The sequence below is a fragment of the Orbicella franksi genome, chromosome 15 (genome assembly GCF_964199315.1).
Source record: "Orbicella franksi chromosome 15, jaOrbFran1.1, whole genome shotgun sequence".
Classification (NCBI taxonomy): Eukaryota; Metazoa; Cnidaria; class Anthozoa; order Scleractinia; family Merulinidae; genus Orbicella; species Orbicella franksi.
The window spans coordinates 18,261,092-18,288,759 of NC_138159.1; the positions used below are offsets into that span (position 1 = coordinate 18,261,092).

The window sequence follows — 27,668 nt, forward strand, 5'->3', positions numbered from 1 at the left end:
GAATTTTGTTCCGCTGCAAGCATATATATATCGCTGACCAAATTGTGTTCCGACGGATGCTTCTTTTACATGAGCTGTACATTACTCCACTTTAAATTTCACATATGTTGAAGATTAACAGCTTTTCCATTACACAGCAAAAAACTAGCTGGATATATTTAGATATAGCAGAGCTTCAGGACTTCATAGTTTCCTTGCTCCTCTTGCCACACGCTTGCGAGGAATTTGCCAGTCTATCGCGACCGAAAAGTAAAACAAAATAATTACTAGTTTGAGTTTCGCTTAAATTGTAAGCAACGCGTGATGTTTCATCAAGGCCCAATAAGGTTACGTCCGTAGATACTGCTCAGTTTTATTCGTGTAAAAATCCAGTAAATTCTCTGTTGTCGATGAATGAGAGCGCCCGCCGATGCGTGTTTTGTACAGTCAGTAAACATGACAAATTGTACTTCCGCCGCACTTTCGTGTGAAAGCGTACATCGAACATATTACAGACAAACTTTCATTAAGCCACCATCCTTAGGGAAATTGTAAAATTGGCCACGGCCACTCAATATCGGTTGGTCATTAACAAAAGAAAAAAATAAGCTTATAACAACAGTTACGGCAGACGATCGATAAACTACTTACACACGTAACATTAAACAAGAGCCCTCTAAGAGGACGTGGTTATTGTATAGCGAATAACACAAGAGTGCAAAAAAAAGAGTTGCGGAGTTTTGGTCTTATTGCGAAGTATTGTTTTAAAATTTGAGTGCTTGGCATTAATGTCCTTTGTATTGTGAGCAACAATATACAACAATATACCTTTATACGATGCAAGGACGGGAAGACCAAGACCGGAACGGCAGTGCCGGGACACGGGAAGCTTTTGCGTGTTGCCAAAGACAAAATGCTTAAAGTTGTGTAATTTTCATATAGGACGGCGACGTTAATAGCTATAGCTTCATAAAGGCTTTTAATAAAACCAATGACATCCATCCCTTATAAGGGGTGGATGTCATTGGTTCTATTAAAAGCCTTTAAAGAAAGTACAGAAATATTATCCTGTTAAGCTTAAACGATGGTGAACAGACGACACTGAACTTACTCTTCTGTGTACACCTAATTGAAGAAACGTTGTCATGAAAAAGGCATAAACCAAAAACGATACAACAAAGTGGTTTTCTGGGAAACTTGCGAACTAAAATTAATTAGCATTCTTACGGACTGTGTGAAGGCATCAAAACGGATCTTGCATTCACTAACTGTTGCAAACTTAGGCATATCTCTAAGCTCTTAGCGTTCAATTTTCTTTTGTTTTTTTAGGTTAGCTACCTTTAGGAAGGCATGGGAATTTTCTATGATTTTCTAAATTACCACTTCGGGCAGCTGACCGATGATTATTAAATACCACGAGGAAAATTAAAATTCTTGAATATTCGTGGTCATGTGCACACTTTTTCAGTCTTCCCATAATTCTATAAAGTCGCATAGTTTATGGCTTGTACTTTTGCGCGGACAACGTTTCTTCAATCAGGTGTATATGTGAAGCAAACGTTCCTGATCAGTAGGTAGTTGATATTGAGAGAATCCAGAATTTCCGTATGAAGGAATTATGTGAACGATCTTTATATCGACCTGGTTCAGATACCTTTTTGTCAGCAGAGCGTTTTAGAATCGATCCTGTTTGTAACTGAAACAAATATTTATAGTAAAACAAACCTTACATTAAGTTCTGGTAATATAAGAACATGAAATAAACTTCAATTTGCAAATGTGCCTTTTATTTGCTCGATAGCTGCTTTCAAGGCACGTAACAATCGTATTTCCAATCAAAACCTTTCGGAACCTGCACAAAATCCTGCAAGATTCTTCGAGAACAATAATTTGGCACATTCGGTGATAGCTGTGTCTGCTTATATGAGAAAAAAAATTGAAAACGTATTCTAATCATCAATTTGCGTCACTTCGAAGAGCGTCGGGAAACGAGTCTCCAATGTCCTACGTGCGGTCAGCGGTTGGAGATCGTTGTCATTCGTAATGCTCCGTAACGCTGTGTTTCTGCTAGTAAATTGGTAATTTTTTTTTTTTCACTCCAATAGTGATATCAAATTAAACGGAACCGATTTTAAACAGTAAAAGTAGTTATTTTCGTTACAACTCGCGTTTTAAAGGTGATAATCGATCAAAAGAACCCGAGCAAATCTCGAGTTATTTTCGGCCTCGCTGCGTGAGATTCTTCCGAAAGCTTCCGAAAAGTCGCGGACTATCTTGCTGGCTGACTGACTGACGGACTAACAGACTGACTGACTGACTGACTGACTGACTGACGGGCGGACTAACGGACTAACGAACTGACTGACTGACTGACTGATGGACTAATTTGCAAGCTGGCATCATAGAAGCTACAATGTCTGAATACAAAAACCGCATGGAAACTGAGTATTATAAAGACAATGATTAAATCCTGTTTTCTATACTTTTGATCATGCAATTGCAAAGTCAAGGGGGGTCATCCGGCAAGTCATCTGAGTTAGTTGGGTCCTCTCAATCAGTTTGTTCATCTAAGTTAAGTGGATCATGTGAGTCAGTTTATCTTCATCACAAGGGTCATTTGGGTGAGCTGATTCATTTGATTGAGGTGGGTCATCTGAACGCCATCTTTATTGATGGTTGGTTTACCTGATTCAGGTAGGTTATTTGGTTCTTCTGAGTTAGGTGTGTGCTCTGAATCAAGCGGGATTTCTGAGCCAGATCTGTCATCTGATGCAAGTGGGTCATCTGAGTCAGCTGGTCTCTGAATCACGTGGGTCATCTGAGTCAGCTGGTCTCTGAATCACGTGGGTCATCTGAGTCAGTTAGTCTCTGAATCACGTAGATCATCTCAGAAAGATGGTTAGTCCAAATATAAGTGATGCTTCTCGCTGAATAAGATGGATCCTGGGAGTCATGTGGATCAGTTCACTTAGATGGATCACTTAATTCAGTTGGTTAATCTGAGAGTGGTCATCTGATTCAGGTAGTTTGAGTCGTTTTGGTCTTCTGAGTTAGTTGAATTGGTTAACCTGAGAAGGTTGGTCGTCTAATTTCGGTGGGTATTTGAATCAGCTGAGCATCTGATTTAGGTGGTTGATTAGATTCAGGTTAGTTGTGTGAGTCAGAATGTCGTTTCACTCAGTTAATACCATTCCTTCGAAGATCATTTATTTTGGTTCGTCATCTATACAGGCTCGTAATATTTTCCAACTATCCACCACTTTTTGAGACTGTTCCGATAATTAGTAAGCTTTTTAAGGTATGCCTTTCCATGGGAGACCAAACGGAACTTTTGCAGCACTTACAAATCAAGTCATACCTTGAAGAATTCGCATGGCCAAAGAGTTTCCATGGTAAGACTATGCCTTAACCCAGTGCTTTATTATACCAGTCATCTGATCTCCAACTGCTGTATTCGCTGTGCCAATAAAAAATACACCACCTTGTAAATCATACTTAACAGCTTAAACCTGCGATATTAACATATTTTTAGACTTAGTATTGTCTTGCTGTATTTTGGAATAAAATTTGGCCGCCCTAAGGCACAGTACTAAATTGTCTTGGGTGAAGTAAATTGCCGTCAAACTTTTCTCTCTCTCGGGAAACGTAAATTGAACTGTGTTTTGCGTTAAGGTTAACTAACTTGTTTAAACGGTTTCTTCCGGTACCAAAAAATAATTATGGAAACAATAGTCTACATTTGTCTCAAAAAATATGCACGGATATTTGACAGTGGACCAAGTTTTCATCTTTCACTTTTCGCCCATTATCTGTATTGCACTGTGCGTAAGGTTGGATTAACAAGTCTTTTTACAATTATTGTAGCATATTGGCCAGCCCGGATGAGGCGTTCAAAATGCGACTGTAAAAATTATAATAAGAATGAACAACGACACGGTACTACCATATATCTTTCTGATTGTTTCTCTGATAACGTGTTTGTCTAGTGACATATCTGAATATTGATCTGAGCGCGTCATAATCGTGATGACAAGAAGATTAATTAGATCTTTTTCGCGCACAACTTAGGCCAAAAGTGCATTATATTCCACCTGAGACCAAATCTTATAGGACCACAGCAAACGTCTAACTGAAAAATCACATGGCAGTTTTCCCAAAAAGATATTAGAAGCTAGGTAACACAGCTGAATTTGTCTGGTTTTCCAACCTGTTTCAACTTTCTGCACGAAACCACATTAAAAATCTTATCGTCAGCTTATTGAATTTTGTTTTCTTATATTTTCGCTCTTGAAAAATGACTGACTAATCGTCTTAAAGTCCTCGATACAACATCTTGTAGTCTGTTAAATAAACAATTGACTGGCGTTTTTTATTATTGTTGATTCTTAAATGAAATATTACCTCAACATCATCTGTTAAAGAGCGAATTGAAGGAGATTATATTCAGGTTTGCTGTAACTTCTGCCACGACTGTTTTTCTCCTCAGAGCTATCGCGATGCGGGTTCTTTCACTAGAGCATTTCAAGCGAGGGATCGTTTCCAACGAAATTTTTCATTGCGGATTGATGTTCATCGGAATCGTAATACTACAAGCTTGGCCGAATGAAGGCATCTCGCAGAGCAAGACATCGCAATCAAGTACGTATAGTCATAACACACGGTTTTGCAAGCAACAAAGATATAAAAACATTTGGCCAAAGAATAGTTCCTGTCAACGTTTTTTTTTTTGTCAGTTCTGTATCTTTATTCCATCACTCACTCAGAGACATTGTCCATGGAAACATTTTTCACGAGACGTTTAATATTATAGATGATTAGTTTGTTTTAAATTAAAACATCGCAAAATATATCTCTGACTAGGATTTTTAACTTTTCAACTGAAGAAAACAGGCTAAATATCAAAGAAAATTCAACCGAAAAGAAACTGATAAATCTTTCACAAAGTATTGTTACTTGACTTCAACGCAAAGCTAGTGCTGTTAACATATTCTAACGTCACCATTGTTTCAAGGACTGCAAACGACGGTTTCAAGTACTGTCTTCAAAGTTTTGAACCAATGTATTACGGCCTTCCCTATAATCACTACTTCGACATGGCAGAATTTTTAGTGTCGTAGTCCTGTGCTACTTACGTCATGCAACGTGTTTGTTCTTCCAGAGGATCTCACACAGAGTTCATAAATCAGTGATGTAGCAACCCTTCTTGCCTTAAGTGAAGAAATAGTTACCAAATTTATTTTGCCAGGGCTCTGGACTTTTTGTGAAGTCGGTAAACAGCTTGTTGCATATAGGCGGGAGTATCTCTTAATGGACTGGCTGCATGAGCTGTGTTTTATGATTAAAACGATATGGCCATAGCAGTTTACTTGCTTGAGCGCCCCTTCTAGTACGATGGCTAAATAAAAAATAGTGGTTAAGGAGTAAACGAGTGACTGTTAATGCCGCAAGATTAATAGGATGGTAGAGACTTGAGGACTTCTCGTGAAATGAGCAGCAGGAACCACCCGCTATGTGGGCTGCTAATTTATAGCTTGATGTCTCCACTAAATGACTATCTGTTCTTTTTTTGCGCAGATACAACGGTAGTGTATCCGTATGAACCAATAGGTTGTTTCAAAGATAAAAGAAATCGACGCGTTCTACCAGTAGAAGTCAAAACGTTCTCTGACATGATCAACGAATCAGATTTGGCCAGTTCATACGCAGCCATAATTCACGCGTGTGCTACCGAAGTGTACAAGAACGATTTCTGGTATTTTGGCGTGGAATATCGCCACCAGTGCTGGAGTGGGGTGAACGGTGCCATGACGTACAACCGACATGGCCGATCCGACAATTGTTTATCGAATTATGGCGTGGGAGCTACATGGACCATATTTGTTTACCGCTTTGTTGAAGGTAATTAAAGTACCAGTTCATCACTTCACCGGGAATTTAGCGCTCTGACAAGAAGTCATGGATGCCGGTTAGCCAGATATTTAGATTTTTTGCCATCTGAGATTAGTTGTTTCATTTATTTTATCGGCGGCCGAAAACTGTTGTTCAACCTATTTCAGGTTTGTTATTTTGCCTTTCGAATCAGTGTTATATTATAGTGTTGATCGATCTGGAAAATTCAAATAAGATAACAATTTTCTTGCGATTTGTTGTAAAAAAAATTAAACCTTTTCATTTTGCTTACTAATATTATGTAGGATTATTAGCGTTTGCGTCCGCAACAACTGATCTAAATATCAGCTTCCGTTAGTTCTAAACATTTGTATCAAAACTGGTATTACGCAACTGCCATGTTGAGGCTCTTGGCTTCTCCAGTCTATTGGATTGGAACGCTCAATAAAAACCGTAAGCATTTTTATCGGAACCGTGATTTGTTTTTGTACAAAAAACTCTATTTTAGAGCATAGGCCGATCAATTTTCTCTACAATCCAAAACACTAACTGTTTATACAGCATTTTTGTTATGGATTATTTCTTCTAATCATCAGTGAATGGCAGTTGGAGCCAGTGGTCGCCGTGGCAACCATGCAGCGTGACGTGTGGAGGGGGAAACAGGACACGTGCCCGCACCTGCTCTAATCCAGCGCCAAAATGGAACGGTATGGATTGCCCAGGTACAAATATCTCCACAGAGAGCTGCAATTTGCACAAATGTAAAGGTAGGTCACTGAAACTCTAAACGTCAACAGTTTATACACTTTTAAAGCTTTTTTTGCGATGAATTGTTTCTTCTAATCATCAGTGAATGGCAGCTGGAGCCAGTGGTCGCAATGGCAGCCATGCAGCGTGACGTGCGGAGGGGGAAATAGGACACGTACTCGCACATGTTCTAATCCAGCGCCAAAATATAATGGAGAGGGTTGCCCTGGGACAAATATCTCCACAGAGAGCTGCAATTTACAAAAATGTAGAGGTACTAGATGTCTTTATTTGAAAGTATTTTCCTTAAAATGATTCCGCTTTTTTTGATGCTCTGGTATGTTCCTTGCTTTTCATTCCCAAGCTGAGTTAGTTTCTGATTTTTTTTTCTAATTATTGCCTGGGCGCCCCTTTTCGACCATGAGAAATGTTTATACGAAGAGGTAAACGAGCGACAATGCCACGAGATAAATGGTATGGTGGAGACCTCTTCTCGCGAATGGCGCGGCAAAAGCCACAGGATATAAATCAGCAACCTGCATAGCTGGACTTCTCTACAAAATGATTTTGTGGTCTTTCCTACACAGATACAACGGCACTGCATCCGTATGAACCAATCGGTTGTTTCAAAGATAAAAGATATCCACGCGCTCTACCATTATCAATCGGAAAGTACTCTGTCAACGAGACAGATTTGGCCAATTCATTCGCCGACATAATTCACGCGTGTGCTACTAATGTGTATGAGAATGGCTTCTGGTATTTTGGTGTGGAATATCGCCACGAGTGCTGGACTGGAGTGCACGGTGACATAACATACAACAGATATGGGCGATCCGACAAATGTTTATCGAATTATAGCGTGGGATCTGAATGGACCATATTTGTTTACCGCTTTGTTGAAGGTTAGTTACCAGTTAATCACTTAACAGGGTATGCGGTGAGAGTCTGCGAGCTAGTATCACGGATGCGTAATTAAGAGCATGCCATATAATGGTTCCCATGCTTCTTCACATGAAGGTTCAAAACGCTAGTTCATAGGTGAATGTTGCTACTTTGTTAAATGATCAAAGATTTTTCTACGGTTCAAATTACTGTTGCATTTTAATCAGATATTTATTTTTTTGCCATCTGAAATAAGCTTTTCATTTCTTTTACCGATTTTGCCAAGAACTTTCTGTGTTTAACCTATTTCAGGTTTGTTTTATCTTTCAAATCAGTGTTAGCTTGATCTGTCTGGCAAATTTTAAGAAGAAAGCAATTTTCTTGCGATCTGTTTTAACACAAATTTAAACGCTTGTACTTCGCTAACTACTACTGAATATGTAGGATTATGCGTTTGGGTCCCCAGCCAACTGATCTAAATATTAATTTCCGTTAGTTTTGAACATTTGTAATCTGGTATTAAGCACCAGCCTTGATGGGGCTCTTGTCTTCTCCAATTCATTGGATTGGGATATTTAACAAAAACTCTAAGCCTTTTTGTCGTGAACCGAAAAGTCTTTTTGTACAAAACGCCATCTTACAACGCCGTTTTAGAGCATAGGCGGATCACTTTTTAAAAATTCAAAAATTTTGCAGTTTATACACTTTTGAAGCTTGCATGTCATGGATTGTTTCTTCTAATAATCAGTGAATGGCGGTTGGAGTCAGTGGTCATCATGGCAACCATGCAACGCGACATGTGGAAGAGGACACAGGACACGTGCTCGCATATGCTCTAATCCAGCACCAAAATGGAACGGAAAGGATTGTCCTGGGACAGATATCTCCACAGAGAGCTGCAATTTGCACAAATGTAAAGGTAGATAGATTCCTTTATTTGATGATTTTTCTCTAAATTGATTCTGGCTTATTTTGACGCTCTAGTGTGTTCTTTGCTTTTCACTTGGAGCTGAGTTAAATCTTGATTATTAAGGCGACTTTAAGGCTGAAGCATACACTCGACCCTCCTTGCGACGGACACCAAAGAGGCAGAAGTGAGAGTTTGCATCATGGAGGTGTCCGTGAGGCGAGGTTCCACCCGAAAGTGCTATTTAAAATGCTTACCAGAATGTTATTAAGACGTAATGTCAAGAAATGATGAATTGATATAAGCTATAGCGTTTGTCGAAGTTTTTGTACAATCAGTGTGTTTATTATATTAATATTTGTATCTTTCATGTTGTTTACGACTAAGGAATATTGATAGTACTATTAAATATAGTGAAATTCATATTCGATATTGAGTCGCAGAGATAAATTAATTTTAAGCAGGGTGTTGTCGTATTTCGTTCTTTATTGAATTCAGATTCTACAGGAGATGATATTCTCTACAACAATGAGACTTATCATGGTCAGGGCACTGGGGAATCCTCTCTGCCGCTGGTAGCGATGATTGTGGGCGGCTCGCTCTTGGCTTTGCTATGTTTAAGTGGAATATTATGGTTTGCTTTTAGACATCGTAGAAAGAGTCTGTGAGTATTTTATTTTTCACTGATTATTTATTGTTACTTTTATATTTTTAATTTGAAGCGGTGAGTAAGAAAAATAATCTTCATCGATTATAGTTAATTGTGCGTCCAGTTCATTTAATAATAAAAAAAAGGAACCCAGGTGTTATTTAAGATAAATATAAGAACGTATGTAAATTGTAGGTAACTTGTAGGTAAATTGTGTGACGCATAAACTTGTTGCAACACGATAAACAATGGTCCTTTTTCGGCGATACGGCGGCTGGGATGCTTATGCTTGTCCCCTGAGCATCCCATAATAGCTATTTAAAACAATAGAATTCAAAATGGTCACCTTATCGCCGAAAAGAACCATTTAAGGCTGTGGTCTAGACCACATGAAAGTAGTACCTATAGATATTACACCGCTTTCAGTGTGCATAGCGACTATCTTTCGACATGCCTTCTCTCGACATGCCACGTCAAAAATGTAAGCAGAACTGACTTCTTTACGGTCGAACTCGACTTTTAGTCAAGAAAGATGGACTTATTTGACATCAAACTAAGGCTAGGAGTGTCAAGAAAACATTCTGTGAGAAATAAATAGACTGTTTTGAATGTTTATTTACATCTTTCGAATATTAATTGAGCGGTAGCGGCCCAATTCTACCGTAAGTCACCATTGAGAGCCCATCGACTACAATAAAATCATTTGAATTATCCTGTAAATCGTGTTTAAAATTCTTATCAGGTCGGACTCAATTTACTGTTGAAATTTCGCATGGACGACTTCACAGAAGGAAATTCAAGAAAACCACAAATATAAAGATTCTTATACATGTATCCATGTTTTCAGATCCAATTCAGAACTCTTCCAGGATCCGTGGGAAATCCTATTTGATGAAATTTCCTTGAATAGGATAATTGGAGAAGGGGCTTTCGGGAAAGTATACAGTGGCAGGCTTATGAAGCAAACTATGGAGGTTGGAAAGGGACGGATTTCTTCGCAGCGTAAAACAGATAAGGAACAGCAGGAAATGAAGATGGGCCTGGCCGTTGCTGTGAAAATGTTGCAAAGTATGATTTGCTTATGTCAGCTTTTTCTAACCTACAAAATAGCTGTATACAGCTTTGGTCTTCTCCTCCAAAGATGTTACAGACATATTGGCATATAAGTGTGCGTGCACACTGTATATAAACTAGCAATATCTAAACATCTTTCCGTCTATACATGTCCTATGTTATCTAAAATTTATAAGCTAGCGCTCAATTACAGGGTTTATATATAATAATATATTGTCTGAGAGATGCATTATTCTCGAAGCCCTCAAAAGCTTGAAAAAAGGGCGGGAAAATCTGGCGGGAAAGGCATTGGTGTTGGGGTTCTGATTAATTCTTATTGGCTCAAACGATCGGCGACCTGTGTGGTAACAGCATAGTGGATGAGGGTCTTCAAAAAGCCACTCAAATCTTTACCTACGCAAAATGAAAAGTCAGAAATAGAGAGATATTTAGATTAAAGTTATAGAGGGGCCCGCACTCAGGATGAATAATGTATATAAAAAAGATCAAAAGTATATAAAAAATGCAGTCTTCAACGGGCGAAATGGCGCTACAAGTTCTAAAACATATATAGTGTGATAAAATACAACAGAATAAAATACGACAAAATACAATAGATTAAAATCGTGGAATAAAAGAAATATAATTTTGTTTCAAATTTTTGCGTACATTTGTGTCCTTGCTGAATATCCTTTTCTAAAAGATTGCCACGACAAGTGCTTTTTGTTTGTTTGTTTTTTCTCTATTAGATGGTGCCACTGAAGAACAAATGCAAGAATTCCTAGAGGAAATAATGCTTATGAAACAAATCGGGTATCACCAGAACATATTGAATTTATTGGCCTGCTGTACTATGACAAATCCCCTGTTCCTTGTAGTCGAGTTTGCAAAGAATGGGGATTTACTTCAATACCTCAGGAAAAGAAGAGAGCAGGTACAATAAGATTTAAAACACCTACTTACTAGCAGCTTCGTACTGCTCTCATTCAATATTCTTTAAGTTCGGAAAATTTGAAAACATAATCCAATTAGAAACACATAGCTTGGTTGAACGGTTACAGAAAAATAGTTCCGATCTCTCAGATTGTGTACATGTTTTGCTTCTTCAAGTTGTTTTGGGTTTCCTTCTCTACCTGGTTGTTTGATCATAATTTTTTCGGAAAACGCAGAAGATATCACAAACAATTTATTTCCCTAAGCACGTTACATACCCAAATTTTATAAATTCGAAAAATTATCGCCCGTGTAATTTTGAAAGGTTGCCTTAGCTTTCACAATTTGCCAGTACCCATTACATGTACTACTTTTAGGTATAGAGAGAGAGAGAGAGAGAGAGAGAGAGAGAGAGAGAGAGAGAGAGAGAGAGAGAGAGAGAGATTGTAAAAGTACAGGTTCTTGCCGAAGAGATCGCTTCTCACACCATTGAGCTTTTTATTCCTTTGTTTTACATTTCAGATCAAACAAGCTTTTGAAGCGACGGGAGAAGCAGCGCCCCAACTCTCAGTATATCAAAACAGAGGTGTCATAAATGAAGGCAACTTATATGAAGTAATTAATTACTCTCGTTTTATTCGCTTTGCACTCTTTGTTCTATGCAAAAAGAGAGACTGCGATAACCAGTAGTGGTCTGGGGTACAAATCCTCTAGTCCCTCCCTCTAAATGGATTTGTGTTCAGTAGTGCCGAATTCCAAGTTTTTTTGAATTAAAGGCATCACGGTCTAATACCCTCTTACTAACCGAGAGCGAGGGCCATACTGGGGAATATTGGCCCGAGGTCGTGACAGAACGGACCGAGCGCAGCGAGTTCTGTACAACTCGAGCAAGCTAGGTTAGTGCGTAGTTTATTATATGGCACTGAACTTTCCGACATTCGAAAGCAAAAGTTATACGGCTTATGACCGTTTCCATCGAAACGGTCCGTATGACAAAATCCCAACTAGGACAGAACCAATCAAAACGCTCGGATTTAGCGATTTTCTTTGAAGATTTTCTTGCCATAAAATAATGAGAATTAGCATTTGAGATTTTGGATCATGTCCTGAGACTCTGATAACCATCAGCCTGACTGAAATTTCTTGGGTTGTGCTGTAAATGGAAGTCTTCTACAGTTGAATTTTTTTGCATACTTTATTTAGAAGCAGTTGTTGGAATTTATCTTCCTAAAAAAAAAAATTCAGGATTCCGATCAAAGTTTGCAGGAAGACCACAGTTAAAAGCTGTGAAGGTTAATTAATCGTTAAAAAGTGTTATTACTTTTCAGTGCACCAGCAACAAAACCAGATCTGCAACATTAGCTGTCAAAACTGATACTGACAACTTCCATGATGATGATACTCTGGCACCCGCTGACCTAATGACGTTCGCATGGCAGATAGCAAAGGGAATGGTACGGTTATGTTTAAGATGTCGAGATTGCCCAATATGTTTTCAAGTTGCAATATTAAGATTGATACTTTGACGATTAGTTTTAACATCTTGCTGTTTTTGCTTGATATTGAAATGTTTCTTTTTATGTGAAAATGGATTTGATTCATATGAATTATGAACCTCTGTTGCAATGACCAAAATTTGTCTTTCTTATTTTACCTAGGAGTTTCTGTCGCGGAAAGGATTCGTCCATCGTGACCTGGCGGCGAGAAATGTTCTCGTTTGTGAAGGCAAGCTAGTGAAGGTAGCTGACTTTGGATTGTCGCGTAACGTGTACGTTGGGAAAATGTACCATTCTGCAAAGTCCAGAAAACTACCAATCAAATGGATGTCACCGGAAGCCATTCATGATCAAGTGTTCAACGCAGAGAGTGACGTGTAAGTTTAAGGCCATTGCCGAGTTACCTTGTACTTCTGCTTCAAAACAAGTCTTCGTTCAAAGCCTTTCATGGCAAAATGAGTTTGATTTACCAGAATATGAACCTGTATGTTCACGCAAATTTTCCAAGTTTGGCAGGTTGCTTAGCTTGATCGATGGTTCAGTTTTTTCCTTCCCTCTTCGAGGTATTTACCAATGTCTGCGTTATTTATATCAACAGGTGGGCGTATGGTATTCTGCTTTGGGAGATTTTCACAATCGGTGTGTACATCATTTCCACTCTTGACTTTTGCAATATATGTACTGTACGTTTTGCTTCCTAGCTAAGTTGGCAGAGTGTCACACCTGAGATCGTGGCTAGAATCATTTCATCACTCCATGTTCCACTCGACTGCAGTTCAGAGGGTTATAATTAATTATATTTAGCTCTTATTAAGCGAGCAGGAGGTCTGTATGGGAAAATCTTGACCGAGGTCGTGAGTACAGACCGAACGCACTGAGGTCTGTACACACGACCGAGGTTTAAGATGCTCCCAGAATGACTTAGCTCAGTTCAAACAAGAAAAAATTCAATTCGTTTAATGTAACTGGTTTGTACTAGATGACATTTTGCTTGCGATCGGCGATGAGCTGAACCTAAATCTAGCAAAGTTTGCTTGTTCTCTTTACTTTTTTTTCTCATCACGCGTTTTGACACTTCCACCAATACTTTTAGATGAAAATAATCAATGTCAGTTTGTATTTTAGTTTGTAACTTTTTATCGCAAAATGTAAGCCGTCTAGATTAATGGACGATTGCAGCAATCAGTGCAATAAGCTTCATCCTACAATGGGATAGTTTCCAAGTTTCCAAGCCTGCCACTCAAACTGACGAAAATGTTGTTATCCTAGCCTACTGGACGCTAACCAATTAGATAATTGCAAGCATGACGGAGCAATTGAAATCGGTGTCACCGATCACAAATATAGCTAGGGAAGAGGGTCGGACTTGAGTTCGGGACCTCCGGGTTATAATACTACCAACGCTCTAAACGACATGCTCTCGCTGCCCCATAAACTGATCTCCTTCTTTCTCTGTATCTAGGTGGGACGCCATATCCTTCGATAAGTAATCATAAACTTTTTGGAGCTCTTAAAGCTGGATACAGAATGGAAAAACCACAGATGTGCTCGGATGAGATGTAAGCTTCCTTTTTTACCTCACCCCGTTCGATTCATGAAATGATAACTGACACATGCCACTCATTTTCCCAGGTATGAATTGATGCGACAGTGTTGGAAAGAAAATCCCGCTGAAAGGCCTTCATTCACTGACATCCGGGAACAACTGGAACGGATTATGCTACACCATTGTCCTTATTTGGATATGGCTGACGCGAAGTATAGTTACGCGCCCTGTTATGACGTTGACAGTGACAAAGAAATGGAACTGGAAAATACTGCCGTGTGACTTAATAATACTGCCGTGTAACATGCTTATCTGCGTGTAAGATTTTTCTACTTGATGAGAAGTCGCATTTTGTATATACGTTTCTCCGCAGTACAAATTAATTTAGGCCCTTAGCAGGATAAAATAAGGGGTCCGCTTATTTTGTTTTCGTTCTAAACGTACCAAGATTATTTTGAATTTTATAGATACCCCTCAACTTGCCTTGCAAGATGAAATTTGTTTTTACTGGCTCTGATGTCATTATATCAAATGACGTCGAAGCATAGCCATATTGGATCCTCCATCTTACATTTCACCACTTTCCTAAGTAGTCAAAAAAATGAATTAATACAAAGCAAAAAGGCACATCTACAGCTAGTATTTTCAGTTCTTCATTTTATTATTCTTGATCTTCATTTAACTTAGAATTGATCAAAGACCATAACTCTGATGTAAAGTAACGGCCATGATTCTTCTATTTTCTTCTTATTGTTATTGTCCCCAGAAATGATCGCGGGCGAATGATTGAGCCCTTTCCTCCAGGGGGCTTATCATTTAAAACTAGCCAATAGACTTGGAGGCAGCGTGGCCGAGTGGTTAGGGCACTGGGCTTGAAACCCAGAGGTCGCAGGTTCAAGTCCTGCTCTTGGCACTTATATAAGCTGGAGTTGTTTCCCGGTAGACCCTAGTTCAACTCCTCGGTCATGCTTGTAAATAGCCAACTGGTCTGCCTTCCGCTAGTTGGAATTTTATAGCCTAATATGTTTAGTTCGCTTTCTTTTTTTCAGTTTAAGTGGCATGCTTGTGAACTAGCTAGGTGTAGCTAAGCGCATCGGCCATTATAAACAACATTTGAACATTTTTGAACAGTTTAAATGGAGGCCATATAGCCACCATCGTTAGGGAGAGCACAAGATTGGCCTCTCAACAGAGGCTGCATGGTCACTTGAGGTTTCTTGAGAAAGTAGCATAAGGCATCGTAGAAACTAACTTGTTTGAATACAAAACCACACGCAAGCTTAGTTATGTAAAGGCAAAGATTAACTCGTGATTGAGTGTTGTAATCATGCATTGGCTAAGTCAGGGGGGAGCGGACATCCCTTTCCTAAGGAACAGTTTTAGCTATAATGGTGCTGTGGAATGGTTCATCTGTCAAACTTCGCAAGTACAAACTCTCAGCAGTTTGTCAGTTTTTCAAATCCGGCTGCGGCGGTCTCTTCTACAACGTGTAAATAATTATATAAACATATGGCATTGATGGAAAGCAGGCGTTTTGTTTAGTTTTAATTGCTTTTATTATGATCGAACTATCAGTTTTCTTTTTAGAGCGGTTTTCAATTGAGTCTCGAAAGTCATTTAAGCAATTACTCTGGTTTTGGTTTCGATTTTTCTACGGTTTGAGATTGGCTGAGTGGTGTAATTGGTAAGTAAGCTAATTGGCAAGGTTTTGGTTTTGGGGCACTAAATTGAAAACTGCCCTAATACATTGTATTTATAATGGTTTTAGGATGTAATAGAGTCTATAGATGTGATTAATTTATACAATAATAGAGTTTTGTAATTAAGGCGTGACGTTTTTACCGAGTCTAAATAAAGTTATCTATCGATATCTCCAGTTTGCATTGATGGGCTGGGTCGTCTTAATCGGTTGGTTTACCTGATTCAGGTCAGGTCATCTGATCCAGCTGATTCATCTAAGTAAAGTGAATCATGTGAGTCAGCATGATTTGTTTGAGCTAAGTGAGTAATGAGAGTGAAATGATTCATTTGGGTTAGGTAGGTCATCTGAGTCAGGTGATTCATCTCTATGAGGGTGGGTCTATTTCTGAGCCATCTGACTCTGGTGGATCATCAGCGTCTGTTGGTTAGCCTGTGTAAGTTTGGTACTCTGAATCAGCTGTGCAGTCTGAGTCAGTGTCTCAGGGAGAGCTATGTGAGAACTTTATTTCAATTAGGTGAGTCATCTGATTCAGGTCGTTAGTCAAGTTGTTCTTCTGATTCAGGTTTGTTATCAGCGCGCTTCGAGCGAATCATTTCTCTCAGGTGAATCATTTGAGTGAGCTGGTTAAGGCTAGTGGGCTGAGAAGCCGCTACTAATAACAGGTCTGTTCCCGCCAAACAGAACAGCAAAATGTTATATCTGATTTGCTTTGCAATCAAGGTCTTGTCTTTATCCCCATTATCACCAGCGCATTCATCAGGATCGTGACAGGAAAGCCTAGGATGTTCAGGATTATTGCTGTGATGGCGAAGGCATTCTTTTCCAACTAATACTCCTGCTCCCAAACCATCTCGTTCAAGGGACACATTTTAAACAAGGGTCCCGCTTTAGATTCAATTACGTTCATAGCGAGGTTCTTTTTTTTGTCAAAATACGGCCTTCAGTACCTCTTCAATTCCAGACGAAACAAAATGTTCTTTGGGAATATGCCTTACAATATCAGAGTCTGAGAAACCTACAGGTACAAAAACAATGAGCATCTCACGAGTGTTATTGAACTTGTGTGAACCATCATCTCCACTTCCCGCAACATTGAAATATTACTGGGTCAGCAGGTAATATTTTGCTTGCAGTTTTACTATTTTGAATTATTAGTTTTTATTTTAATTTTTGGCCTTTATCAGAACTTTATTGCTAACTCCTAGGATACATCAATTACACACTGTACTACAAAAAGTAGGTTACAAGAATAATACTTTCAGTGTACATTTTAGACACAATTCTACTATACAAACATCTTTACATTAAGTATATTACATCATCTATATGCAAACTATTTTTCCATCAGTTTCCACTTGCTGATGATTTTATCCTGATTAGAAACGTTACATGTATATTTTTCAATTATAGTGAAACTTAACGTAGCTTTGCACGCCAGCAAAATCGGGAATATGTAGCCCAAACCTAAAACGCCTAACCCTAAAACCATTTTACACTTATATACGAAAAACTTGATTAATATTAATAATAGCATTAATCGCATTTTTACAAGGCATACAGTTTGCACAGCCTAAGAGAAAAGACGATTTACAGGAATATAATGAAAAAATAAAAATACTGGCTATATACGGGTTGTTTTTTTACATTCTGTAATCATTTTATTGACTTCCTGCGAGGGTGGTGAATTCTAAGATGACAATTCCTCACGGCGAGGTATGAATTGACCCTTGAATCTGAGGGGTAACATTAATAAGATGTGTCACGACGTCGCTAAATCTTACATACAAATTTACATCTAAGTTAGAAAGCACTACTTTCATCCAGTTCCATTTTTTCGTCACTGAGAGTTTCATAAAAGGGCGCGTAACTATAGTTTGCGTCAGCCATGTCCAAATAAGGACAATCGTGTAACATCATCCGTTCAACTTGCTCCCGGATGACACTGAATGAAGGCCTTTCAGCGGCTTTTTCTTTCCAACACTGTCGCATCAATTCATACCTGAGAAAACGAGTGGCAGGTGTCAGTTATCGACTCATGAAAGGAACGCGGGCAGAGAAAAGGAGGCTTACATTTCATCTGAGCACATCTGTGGTTTTTCCATTCTGTATCCAGATTTCAGAGCTTCAAACAGTTTATGATTACTTATGGTAGGATATGGTGTTCCACCTAGGTACAAAGAAAAAGGGCATCTAAGAAAAAGGTCAGTTTAAGGGGCAGCGAGAACATGTGGTTTACCGCGCTGATAGCGTTGTAATGCGGGGGTCCCGAACTCAAGTCCGCTCCCGTACTCTGGTTACATTTTTGATTGGTAGCACTGATTTCAATTCCCCGGTCATGTTTGTAGATATCCAGTTGGTTAGTCCTCTACAAGCTGGAAGTTTTAACCTTGATTTCGTCAGTGTGAGTGTCATAACTTGCTCATTGAAGATCAAAGGTGAGGGCATTAATCATGATAATCATACATTAATATGTCTAATGTGTTATTTTAAAGTTTTACTCCAGATGAAATTAGTAATGATGTATAATTGAGATCATTCATAGGCTCTCTTAACTACAACCAGGTACAATATGGAGTGATGAACTACAGGTGCGTTTATAACCTGGGGAGGGGATACTCCCAGAAAAATTGGGTGGGGGTTTACGGCCCGTTTCCAAAACTCTTATCCTATCTATGACCAAAATTTGCGATTTTTCCAACCCTTTTTATGACCTAACAAAGAAAATTGGATCGATATCCTATATATCACCGTTGCGGCTGGCATAGTTGTTCTAAACACAGTTTATAAAGGGCTTTTGTTGATGGTCTTATCGATAAAGATGGAAAAGAAGCTTCTTCCAAAGAAAACATACCCATATCAAGACTACAGTGCAAAAACCATACCCTATTTATGACCAAAATGGCCAAAAATCGATACCCTATTTATGACCAAAACGGCTGAAAAACCATATCCTTTGGGGCCGCACATATCTATGTGGCCCATATAAGGGAGAACCCCTAGCCCTTCGGGATTTATAACTGAGTTAGTTTAATTTGGCATGCGTCATTGCAAAGAAACCTAAAAAATAGTGAATTTCTGAAAACGACGAGTTTAGTAACTTAACAAGGAAGCTAAAAGTACATAGATTCCAAAATGGCGAAATTAATTAAAGATAAGGTAAAGGTAAACTTTATTTAGCCAGGGTGGCCCATTCAGCGACGAGGCTGATATCCAGAAGGGCCCTGGATTTAAAAATATAATAATCAAAAATACAAGACATCGTGATAATTTAAAAATACAAGATAAAATTTAAAAAATACAAGATATAAATTCAAAAATACAAGTAATAATTAAAAGTATAGAGTATAAACGAGCATGCAATAATTTATAAAAATCCAGTCCCTATATAATTTAAAAATTGTAGGTGTCAATTGAAACTTTGAAAGAAGAAAGTGACTCGGCGTTTTGAATGCTACGGGGTAAGAGGTTAAAAAAAGCTGAGCCCGAATATTTAAAGGTCCGATTTACAGATGCTACGCACCGATTGTTAAAATCTCCCAAAGCAGAATACCATACGCCCACCTGTTGAGATATAATCATATAAACTTTATCAGATACCCAGTTATTGTTTATTGCATCTTGAGCCGCAATATGTATGTACAATAAAAAAGGACGCTATATATCTGACAAATTCATTATTTAATTCACATCTTAGTCAACTTGTGGCAACGTCGAATTTGAACTGTGAGCACTTCAAATTTATGTATTTTCGCACTACTTTTCTCACCAAATTACGTCAAAGCAGTAAATGTAGGCTAAAAACGCTAGGATATCTTTAACTCTCTTTATTAAGACACTCGAATCAGCAAACTAAATGTGTAGCGATTAACTTGGATTTGATGAAAACCGCTGATTAGGAACCTCGCGCGCCGACTCCCTCTTCGTGATAGTTTCAAACTTACACGTCACTCTCAGCGTTGAACAACTGATCATGAATGGCTTCCGGTGACATCCATTTGATTGGCAGTTTTCTGTTCTTTTTAGAATGGTACACTTTCTCAGCGTACACGTCACGCGATAATCCAAAGTCGGCCACCTTCACTAGCTTGCCTTCACAAACGAGAACATTTCTCGCCGCCAGGTCACGGTGGACGAATCCTTTCCGCGACAGAAACTCCTATGTTAAGGAAGAAAGGGAAATTTAAGTCACTGCAACAGATATTGTTAATGAAAAGGAAAATAAGACTCAAACAACAATCTGTGAAAAAGGCAATCAAAGCATTAATCGTAACACTACAATTTGCAAACACTACAATATGGATGTAATCCAGCTCGTACCATTCCCTTTGCTATCTGCCATGCGAACGCCATTAGGTCAGCGGGTGTGAGAGTACCATCGTCCTGTAAGTTGTCAGTATCACTCTTGATACTCCCTTGGGTAATTGCTGCACATTCGTTTTTGTCACTGGTGCACTGAAAAGAGAAAATCACTCATTTATTGATTAATTAGCTGCCACAGCTCAACCCTCGCCTTACACCCCTACCGGGATAGAAGAAGGGGGCAGATGGAATGTAATAAGACATAATTATTTTAATTATTTTGCTTTAGAAGATAGTCGTTGGCTTTCTCTGCATGATGACATACTTTTATATGACTTCATGTGACCGCATTAAGACCGCCATCTTGGATTTAACTAAAAGTCGGAAAATAACGTGAATTCATGGGAGATTATCCAAAACTGATACTAGAATCTAAAATGGTACTGGCCTTGTAATGTTACCCGTCGGAAAAAAAAAAAAAAAAACGAAGAATTCTGTCATAAAAGGAGACGTTTAACTAGCGGTTACTAAGGCAATGTCAAATGACGGGGAGACAGCTGACATGTCAAAACCTCGGCGAAGGTTGGAAAAAAAACCCGTTTCATTTCAAAAAAATCTCTGGGGGCGGGGGAAGGGGTGTTATATGGTTAAACTGCAGCCTACCTGTAAATTTTGAGTCGAAGCATGAAATACTTCTTCCAACAGAAAGGACTTTAGAAACTTAATTCCAGCTCAAACATTAATGCTCGTGTTAATGCAATTTTGATATTTCAGCGCTACTTAAAAGCGAGGAGGAGCTGAATTCAGCACTACCGTACACAAATTCATCTAGTGAGAGGGACCAGAAGATTTGTACTCCAGTTCACTACTGGTTGCCTTCTTATTTTGCATGGAACATAGAGTGCAAAGCGAGTAAAACGAGATTAATTACTTCATATAAGCTCCCTTCATTTATGACTCCTTTGTCTTGATATCCTGAGAGGTGGGGCGCTGCTTCTCCCGTCGCTTCAAAAGCTTGTTTGATCTCAAATATAAAACAACAACACGCACTCTATTACCAAACTAGAAAACTCTCAGGTACCAAAAAAGATAAATGATATTTTTTAGCCTAGTTTCAACGTGTATAAATGTCTCTTTTATCCTAAAATTTTAATCAGGTATATACTTTTTCTTTTTTTCTATTATTTTTAGTTTTTAATTTGCTGTATTTATCTTAGTATTATTAATATTTGTAATTTAGATTGAGAGTCACTGGTTTATCAGTTTTTACTGTCATGTGCTACCCTCGAAAAATAAAGTTGTCACTTATACTTACTTTAATTCTTACTAATTGAAACAGAAAATTAAGTAAATTAATCCACAATAACTTAGAAGTTAATGGAGCTGAGTGAAATTAAGTAGTATCTATACCAAGAAGTTGGTTTGCCGTAAAACTTTAAACGAGGGGGTCAGTGAAGAGAGAAAATGAGGGAAAAAAGAAAACAAACAATAAATAACTGAGCGGAATAAATGAGTAAATCTCAAAATACTTAGAACAAAAAAGTAAATTAGTAATAAGTAAGTCACTAGTAAGTGCCAGAGTAGAGGAAAAAGGAAAAGAAGAGGAAAGAGTCTTTACTCTCACAATGTTTCTCTCCACGTGCTCGCAAATTATATGAGCGAGCGAAACCTGACAAAACGCTATGAGTTTGGCGGTGGGGGTGGTAACCTGCGGTGGGCGATAATCTAGAGGGGGAGGGAGGTAACATTTTCTCTCTCATACTACAATGGACCAGATAAGCAGGAGAGGCTTCAGAATTGTGGAGTTAGGTCCCTAATTTCGTTTTACAGCCCATGTTGATTCATGGCGCTTTATGTTATACGGGCGAGAAATCTTCTTGAAATTAAAATTTACAACATTCTGGTTTATATCAAGCTAGGAAAACGAATTTTTTATGAAATCTTTGCATGTTTTTCATAGAAAACTTTAAGTAGACAACCGGCATGAGATGAGAGCCCGCAAAATCTCGAAGGACGTCTGAATAACTGTTCCGTTCCCGTCCAACTCAACGGCCCCAGAGCATTCTTATTTGCTCGTGTTTCCAAAAGAATACAGAATACAGTCAAACCTCTCCACAACTCCACCTTGGAGACAGAACAAACTTTGGAGGCCGCTGCATAGAGATGACCGTTATTGGAGGGAGGTCTGTATTGAATTCAATCAATAAACAGTTTGGTAAGTAGGCCGGATTTTTAAAACTTACTGCCATGACCAAATTAATTAAAGGAGGTAAGATTTTCAATTATCTCCCTTTACCTTGTCTCTTCTTTTCCTGAGGTAATTAAGTAAATCCCCATTCTTTGCAAACTCTACTACAAGAAACATGGGACTTGTCATAGTACAGCAGGCCAATAAATTCAATATGTTCCGGTGATACCCAATTTGTTTCATAAGCAGTATTTCCTCTAGGAATTCGTGCATTTGTTCTTCTGTGGCACCATCTAGGAGAGCAAAAATTAAAAGCATTTGTCATTACAAGTTTTAAACATAATACCTCGCAAATACAAGGGCGAGCTTCGATTAAAGCTAAAAAAACTAAACATGATCACAATTTGACGCCTATTTCATGAAACTGCCAAATTGGTTAACTCAAAATATATCACTCTTTCAGACTTTTCATTTTACCCATATCAAGACCGTTTGAATGGTAGTATTTAGAACCTTATGCATATTTATAGGTTATAAAACGCTGAAATCACCAAATCATACTTTGTAACATTTTCACAGCAACAGTCAGGCCCATCTTCATTTGCTGCTGCTCCTTATCCGTCTTGCTCTGCGAAGATTTTCTTCCTTTTCCATCCTCCACAGTTTGTTTTAAAAGCCTGCCACTGTATACTTTCCCAAACGCTCCTTCTCCAATAATCCTATCCAAGGAAATGTCGTCAAAAAGGACTTCCCATGGATCAAAGAGTTTTGAATTGGATCTGAAAAAAGTGTATATAATAATCAAGAGCTCGAGCCTTCAACATAGGAAGTACTTAAGATGGCTCCTTGGGGTAACCATTTTATCTCGTAACGCGTGCTAGTTTATCTTGCCTTATTTTATTATTTTTTTTATTTCTTTCTGCTGTGACAAAACCGGTGTAACAGATTTCCCTGAACAATGAGCTCCAACTAAGGCAGAATATTTATTACCAGTGTGCAAATTTTGACAGAATTGACAGAATCTCACGCAATAAAACACGTGAAAATTCGTTGAGGGAGGGAGCCACCTTTAAATCATAAATATAAAACAATCGATTTAAAGTAATGTTAATTTTTCTATAGCTAGAACACTTTCTTGAAGTTTCTTTGGCTATTTGGCGCGATAATAGAAAATCGAAAATATTTATTTTACTTTTTTTTTGTTAACCAATATATATTGGTATTACTTTTTGTGGTCTAGACCACAGCCTTAGATTTTTTACTGTGTTGGAACAAGTTTTTATGCGTCACACATGTCACCTATAAGTTACCTACGTTCCTATTTTTTTTTTTATAAATAAACCACACGCATTATTGACTGAAGCCGATCGAGAATGTTCTTCATACTCACCGACTTTTTCGACGATATCTAAAAGCAAACCATAATATTCCACTTAAACATAGCAGAGCCATAAGCGAGCTGCCCACAATCTTCGCTGCCAGTAGCAAAGAGGATTCCCCAGTGCTCTCAGCATGATAAGTTGCATTCTTGAGAACAAGATTACCTTCTGTATGGTCCGAGTACACTGAAAGAGGATGATACGACAACATATACGGAAATTGAATTTATTTCTTTGACAAAAATATTCAAATATTTAAACATTCTAAACTTGAACCAGTCCATGTTGTTATCATTATTATTATTCCAGCACCGCCTGTGAGTTACTTTGGAAGTAGCTCGCTCACAACAATATTTAATAAGCTATGAATCTGCCCCAGTGGTAAACAACATAAATGGTGCAAAGTCTAATATAATGATAGCAATGATTATACAAAAACTTTGGCAAATGCTATAGCTTATATCAATTCGACATTTCTGGACGTCGACTTTACGTCTTAATAACATTCTGTCGACAAACATTTTAGATAGTAATTTATGGAGGAACCTCTGCTCACGGACACCTGTATAATATAAGCACTCAGTTCTACCCCCTAATGTCCGTGCAAAAGAGCTTTGAGTGTATATATATATATTAGTAAGGCTTGGAGCCACCTTAAAAATCAAAAACTAACTCAGCTCTAAAATAATGAAAAAAAAAGGAACATACTAGAGCGTCAAAATAAGCCGGAATCATTTCTTTACCAAAAAAACATTGCAAAAAAGGAAAAAAGACACTGATCTACCTTTGCATTTGTGCAAATTGCAGCTCTCTGTTAAAATAGTTGTCCCAGGGCAATCCTTTCCGTTCCATTTTGGCGCTGGATCAGAGCATGTGCGAGCACGTGTCCTGTGGCCTCCTCCACACGTCACACTGCATGGCTGCCATGACGACCACTGAGTCCAACTACCATTCACTGATGATTAAAGGTTACAATTCATGGTATGTAAACTTTAAAAGTGATGATGGGATACCAGTAAAGGAAATGAAACTGGGTCAGTGAGCTAATCTCAGGTTAAAAGAAAAAAAAAACTAAACATCTGGATAAAATTCAACAATAATGTGGAACCGTGAGAAATCTTTGATCATCCAACAAAACAGCAACATTTCGTCACCTATGAACTAGTGTGTACTGTGTATTTAGCCTTCATGTGCAGAAGGATGGGAACCGTTATACGGTATGTTCATACGCATCCATGACAAAAGTTCCCAGCAGACTCTTAGACTTCTTGTCAGAGGGCTAAATTCTCTGCGAAGAAATAAACTTTTCACTGACCTTCAACGAAGCGGTAAACAAATATGGACCATTCATCTCCCACGCTATAATTGAATAAACAATTGTCGGATGGCCCATGTCTGTTGTATTTCACGTCACCGTTCACTGAACTCCAGCACTCGTCGCGATATTCCACGCCAAAATACCAGAAGCCTTTTGCATACACTTTAGTAGCACACGCGTGAATTATGGCTGCTAGTGAATTGGCCAAATCTTTCTTGTCGACAGAGTACGTTTGGACTAATATTGGTAGAGCGCGTGGATATCTTTTATCTTGGAAACAACCGACTGGTTCATACGGATGCAGTGACGTCCTATCTAAGTAGAAAAGGCCACATAATCATTTAGTAGAGAAGTCAAACTATAATTTAGCAACCTGCTTAGCTGCGTATTTCACATGAAGTTCTCCAGTCTCCAGCTTTCCATTTATCTCGCGGCGTTAAATGCCACTCGTTTACCCTTTGGCCGCTGTATTTCATTTTGTCATCTTGCAAGAAGGACCCCCCAAGAAAATAAAAAGAAAGGAAGATGCTAGAGTGTCAAAATAAGCCGTAATCATTTCAGGAAAAATATTTAAAAGAAAAAAGGCATCTACCTTCACACTTGTGCAAATTGCAGCTTTCTGTGTAGATATTTGTCCCAGGGCAATCCTTTTCGTTCGATTTTGGCGCTGGATTAATGCATGTGCGAGTGCGTGTCCTGCTTCCCCCTCCACACGTCACGCTGCATGATTGCCATGACGACCACTGACTCCAACTACTACCATTCACTGAAGATTAGAGGGTACGATTCGTGATATGTAAGCTTCAGAAAGTGCCTAGTATTATGACTTTTCAAATTCAATTTGTTAAAAATTGATCGCCTTAATGCTCTAAAACGGCGTTTTAAGATGGCGTTTCTGTACAGAAAGACTTCACGATTTACGACAAAAAGGTTAATGGTTTTTATTCAATACTCCAATCCAATTAACTTGAGAAGCCAAGAGCGTCACCAAGGCTGGTGCTTAATACCAGTTTACATAGACATTTCTTGAACTAACTGAGATTAATATTTAGATCAGTTGACTGGTGGCCAAAACGCCAATCATCCTACATAACCGAGTTAGCAAACAAAGGGCTTAAATTAAATATATCGTTTTAAAAGAGCTCGCAAGAAAATTGTTGTCATATTAGAATTTGCTGAATGGATTATCAACACTATCGATGACTGATTCGAAACCTGAAATAGCTTAAACACAGGAAGTACCTGACCGTGCCGTTAGAAGAAAAACGAAAAAGCTAATCTCAGATGGCAAAAATAATAAATATCTGGTTAACATTCAGTAGTAGTATGGAACCATGAAAAATCTTTGATCATTCGACAAAGCAGCAACATTTCTTTACCTATAAGGTAGTGTTTTCACCTTTATTTGTGAAACATCGGAACCCTTGTACGGCATGCTGTTATGCATCCATGACACTAGTTCCCAGACTCTCAGACTTCTTGTCAGAGTCAAATTTAATTTCCTGTGAAGTGATCATGATCAACTGTTAACTAACCTTCAACAAAGCGGTAAACAAATATGGTCCATATATATCCCACGCCATAATTCGATAAACAATGATCGGATCGTCCATGTATGTTGTAAGTCAAACTACCGTTCACTCCACTCCAGCACTCGCGGCGGTATTCCACGCCAAAATACCGGAAGCCTTTCTCATGCACTTTAGTAGCACACGCTTCAATTATGGCTGCGAGTGAATTGGCCAAATCTGTCTCGTTGATCATGGTAGGGTAGTAATTGATCCATTTTGGTAGAGCGCGTGGATCTTTTTTATCTTTAAAACAGCCCACCGGTTCATACGGACGCAGTGCCGTTGTACCTGTGTAAACAAGACGAGATGGTCAATATATATTTAGAGGATAATACACGGTGGCGAGAAGATATGAACTTTATGTTCGAGTGGCAAGAAAAATAAATTGTTCTTGCCACGAGAACATAAAATTCATATCTTCGAGCTAACGTGTAATATTCTTTTTATTATTTAGACATACTGATGACGGCGTTTTTGACCATTCTCCGAAGATATCTGACCACTTTCCGAAGATTCTCCAAAACTTTCCGAAGGTCACAAGAACGTTGCCGAACATTTCCGAAAATTGCCGAAAATTGCCGAAGATTGCCGAAGACTTCCGGGAAGACCCTAAGCTGTTTCGATGATACACCAACGAATCTAAATTTTAGAGACAAACTTGATAAAAGTGAAATAATCTATATCTTTTCTAGTGAGGATCTGGAAAGTCCCTGATGTGGTTTCGTATGACTTTTTCAGTGGTGCATTTTCAATAATTAACAAATAAAGAAACCTAAGCCGTGTATTACACTGTGATAAAAAACGACTCGAGAAATGTAGAAAACACTCGCCTGCGGCTTGTGTTTTGTACATTTCCCTCGTGTTCTCAAATGTCCACAGTGTTTTATCACAGTGTAATTAATACAGGGCTTAGGTTTCTTCATTTGCTTTATGGAGTTTCACAGCTAAAGCAGAGGGAACTGAAACAACGATTAAAAACAAAACATTATTTTAAAGATTTTAAATTCAACGTAGTGTCCGCCTCAACTGTGCGGCATCGTGATGATAGTTTTATTTGTATTGGAACGTTTTCTGACGTGTAAATATTGTAAATATAGGTCAGGTTCTTATAATCAATGTCAGTAGTT

The 27,668-nt window shown here is 38.4% G+C and overlaps 3 protein-coding genes and 1 non-coding gene across 4 annotated transcripts; 2 read left to right on the forward strand and 2 right to left on the reverse strand.

The window, feature by feature from the left end:
* Window positions 1-4,450: 4,450 nt before the first annotated feature.
* LOC145469447 (uncharacterized) lies at window positions 4,451-15,821 on the forward strand. The gene is made up of 15 exons (XM_081453168.1): window positions 4,451-4,617; window positions 5,554-5,877; window positions 6,465-6,635; window positions 6,719-6,889; window positions 7,203-7,520; window positions 8,249-8,419; window positions 8,906-9,071; window positions 9,904-10,124; window positions 10,859-11,043; window positions 11,565-11,657; window positions 12,371-12,496; window positions 12,701-12,915; window positions 13,137-13,177; window positions 14,001-14,097; window positions 14,171-15,821. Exons 1-15 carry the CDS (start codon window positions 4,476-4,478, stop codon window positions 14,364-14,366), a joined length of 2,637 nt encoding a protein of 878 aa, XP_081309294.1. The 5' UTR covers window positions 4,451-4,475; the 3' UTR covers window positions 14,367-15,821.
* On the forward strand, window positions 14,925-14,997 carry Trnas-uga (transfer RNA serine (anticodon UGA)). The gene has a single exon. It is a non-coding gene; the product is annotated as a tRNA-Ser (tRNA).
* A 3,622-nt stretch (window positions 15,822-19,443) lies between the features above and the next one.
* On the reverse strand, window positions 19,444-25,307 carry LOC145469274 (mast/stem cell growth factor receptor-related protein Kit-like; the record flags this gene model as incomplete). The annotated part of the gene is made up of 8 exons (XM_081452957.1): window positions 19,444-19,942; window positions 20,104-20,238; window positions 21,017-21,109; window positions 22,382-22,566; window positions 22,835-23,052; window positions 23,664-23,838; window positions 24,437-24,607; window positions 24,968-25,307. Coding segments are annotated over 8 exons (1,536 nt in total), but the record flags the coding sequence as incomplete, so codon positions are not given.
* On the reverse strand, window positions 25,300-27,073 carry LOC145469444 (uncharacterized). The gene is made up of 2 exons (XM_081453166.1): window positions 26,506-27,073; window positions 25,300-25,736 (listed from the first exon to the last, which is right to left on the reverse strand). The coding sequence occupies exons 1-2, from the start codon at window positions 26,732-26,734 to the stop codon at window positions 25,528-25,530; spliced, it is 438 nt and encodes a 145-aa protein (XP_081309292.1). The 5' UTR covers window positions 26,735-27,073; the 3' UTR covers window positions 25,300-25,527.
* Between the last annotated feature and the right edge of the window lie 595 nt (window positions 27,074-27,668).